The 3302-nt window shown below is 42.2% G+C and overlaps 1 protein-coding gene across 1 annotated transcript; it reads right to left on the reverse strand.

The window, feature by feature from the left end:
• Positions 1-413: 413 nt before the first annotated feature.
• LOC124254770 (neuropeptide F receptor-like) lies at positions 414-2309 on the reverse strand. Its single transcript, XM_046688625.1, has one exon. It carries the CDS (start codon positions 2024-2026, stop codon positions 746-748), a length of 1281 nt encoding a protein of 426 aa, XP_046544581.1. The 5' UTR covers positions 2027-2309; the 3' UTR covers positions 414-745.
• Positions 2310-3302: the final 993 nt, after the last annotated feature.

Raw genomic sequence — 3302 nt, forward strand, 5'->3', positions numbered from 1 at the left:
ACACAGACCCTTTAAAAAGAAACGTGCTAAGAAAATTCATGTGATCATTAAATATGATAACAGCGAGTGAGTGAGTTTAGTTTTACGCCACACCCAGCAATATTCCAACTATATGGCGCCGTCTGTAAATAATCGAGTCTAGAACAGAACATCAAGTGATCAACAGCATGAACATTCATCTACGCATTTGGGATACGATGACATCTGTCAACCAAGCCATCGAGCCTGACAACGCGATAGTCGTCTCTTACGACAAGCATGGGTTACTGAAGATCAATTCTAACTCGGACCTTCCCGGTTTTTGCATGATAACAAATGAATCACACGAAAGCCACTTGTAAGTTCCATACCAATATTCTGCATTTAGTTCATGACACAAACAAGTCAACACAATCAAAACAAGGTTCAGATATAACGGTTTCAGTTATTGTATTGATAAAATACCAGAGGATCGTGAAACAACAGAATAGGATTCATAAAGTGTTCTCATGTGCAACACTGAGCGCTAGTGTTTCGCGTGACGAGCGATTGTGTTAACCACTAAATTAAACATCACTTATGCCAATGGGGTCATGGCTTAATGCACTGAGCGTAAAACATGCAAAAACATATTGATATGCAATATTTATGAGATTCTCTAAAATAATCACATTTATCATAAAAACGTTCCCTATTCAGCCTGTTTAAAATAAATTTTATGTCAGTTTTAGTCAGTTCTCAGACAGTTTTGGGATTACCACACAGTTTATGATTTCACGACGTTGAATTCCGACAATGGGGTGACGGTAGGACCGTCTTCATCACAGATCTTTGATGGAGGCTCTCCATTAGAAGCTTTGGTAAGGGTGATAGCAGGTACTCCAGGGTGAGGGTCCTGTGGACCAGCTTTACAGCAGAGGCTTCCTTTGACTTTAAGCTGGAGTCTTTTACAGCAGGAACAACACAGCACCTTCATGAACTCTTGCCGAAAGTTTTCATTTAGCCAACCATAGAGCACGGGGTTGAGGCACCCAGCACACAGTACGAACAAGTGACAAATCGCATAGGTCAAGTTGATGTCAATGACGTCTCCGTGGAACATGTCATGGTTGAACTCACTCAACAGGTTGAAGATGTTTAGCGGCAACCAACTAAGAGCAAAGACCACAGCTATCATGGCAAGAAGTAGGTTTGTCTTTCTCTTCCGTCTTGTGTTCCGTTCATTCTTCTTCCTCAGGTACGGAGATCGCTGCCCGGGAGGGGGTCGCTGGTTTACCATCCTGTATTTCAGTTTGTTACATATTCTAAGATGGGAAACAGTTACAATGATGATGGGCATGACATATATTACCACCATACTTGCAACAGAGTATGCTCGTTTCTCCAGCTTCATATCGGTGTCCTCAATGCACCTGTACAGGAATATTGGGTAGTCAGGCACTGGCTGTTCTTCCTTCAGAACAGAGAAGAGTAGGAAGGGGCTTGCCATGAGGAAGGAGATTAGCCAGATACTTATTAGTGCCACAGCAGCACCTACCTTCCGCATGCTGTCCTTCGTAGGATAGACTATCACCTGGAACCGATCCAAAGCTATGGCCGTTATGCTGATTGTGGACACGAACACATTCGTTCCTTGAAACATGGTTACAAACTTGCACATAAAGCTTCCAAGTCTCCACTGTAGGTACACCAGTTTCACCAAGTTTAAGGGTTGTGTAAACATGCATAATGTAAAGTCAGATATAGCCAGATTTATGATGAAAATGTTTCTCGGTGTCCTCATGTGAGTGTTCCTCGCCACAACATAACACACAAGCCCGTTTCCAATTCCACCGAAAGTAATAAGAAGGGCAAAAGCTATTTCTAACACAACTTCCACTGCTGGATGAAAGTATTTCGCATCACGTGTCTGCCGTAGAATGTCCAGCATTTCTGTCTTAGACAAAGACCCGATCCCGTTAGAATTAGACAAAGACCAGGACGTGTTTTGCCCAAGCCAAAAGTCAGTTCTGTTTTCTCCACCATAGCTCACCACGGTTGCATCCATTGCGAAGATAAGTTTCTAAGAAGTAATTAAGTCACCCTTCATTGAAAAACCGTATGCGATATGAACGCCACACTTGAGGCACAGAAGCAGGCGGAAGCAACCTGCCTACGTTGTCACAGTTCGATTGCAGGATCAATTCTGTATGTTGAAGTGTATGGTCGCTGAGCCTAATGCTGGATAATCATTAACCGCCAGTCGGTCGCTGACTAGTCGATAGCTGCAATCCAAGAGCGGTGAGCAGGCTGTATTTGATTGGTGCATCGGTGGGTGATGTCCGCTTGTCTGATAGGTCTGAAAAATATAAACACAAGCGTTAACAGCAATACTCCATGAATCGAATCTAACGTGTTATGCTGCCCCGTTTTAACATAAGTGATACTTGCGTATATACTGAGGGAGCAGAACAGCATCCCACATTAATGTTACTTTTCAAATGTGTGCGTGTTCATAATATCAGTGTTAATTGTGGTACGATTGTCAGCAACATAACACCTGTATATCACTGCTGGAACGATTAGTTTAATTTACTATACATGGATATTTGCGTTACTTTGCATTTTACACAGCCTACCCTTAACATAGTTATATCTGCGGAGACCTCAGTCGCATCTACAGATGTCTTGTATATTGAGGATCACTTGTCCATACTCCATACAGACTGGATGCAGAAAATCTGCAGAGTGCGGTTTTGAAGAACAAACAAACAGACAAAACATCCAAATTGTTGTAGCCGACCCATGAGTTTCCTGAATATTCCCGAGGAGCGGTAGTGTGGCCTAGTGGTTAAAGCGTTCGCTCGCTGAAGACCCGAGTTCGATTCCCCACATGGGTACAATATGTTACGCCCATATCTGGAGCCGTGATATTGCTGGAATATTGCGTAAAACCAAACTCACCCACTCACTCCTGAATATTTTGACATATCGATGGTGTTTAAATGTGTAGTTAAACGGTAAAACCATAATTCTTAATGAATTCTCTAGTGGCATACATTATAGAGAAGTAACATTAAAACCATTTTGCATGTGCAATATTGGTGGCCATACGCACATGTGCATATGTTTGCAAATTCGCGCTTGAGCATAGTATCAGAGTAGTTACTGAGACACCGTTTCAGCTTTGTCACAGAATGTCAGTTTATTTAAGGTAGGTGAAGCACCTATATTAAGCGTTTCTGGACTTTTGCCACTTTGAAGAAGCAACCATTTTAAACATACATGTTTGATGCTATTGAAACCGTAATTAACCTCGTATTCCAACCTTCGACCAGCGAAAA

This window comes from Haliotis rubra, unplaced genomic scaffold (genome assembly GCF_003918875.1).
Source record: "Haliotis rubra isolate DU_JTF1 unplaced genomic scaffold, ASM391887v1 Scf581, whole genome shotgun sequence".
Taxonomy (NCBI): domain Eukaryota; kingdom Metazoa; phylum Mollusca; class Gastropoda; order Lepetellida; family Haliotidae; genus Haliotis; species Haliotis rubra.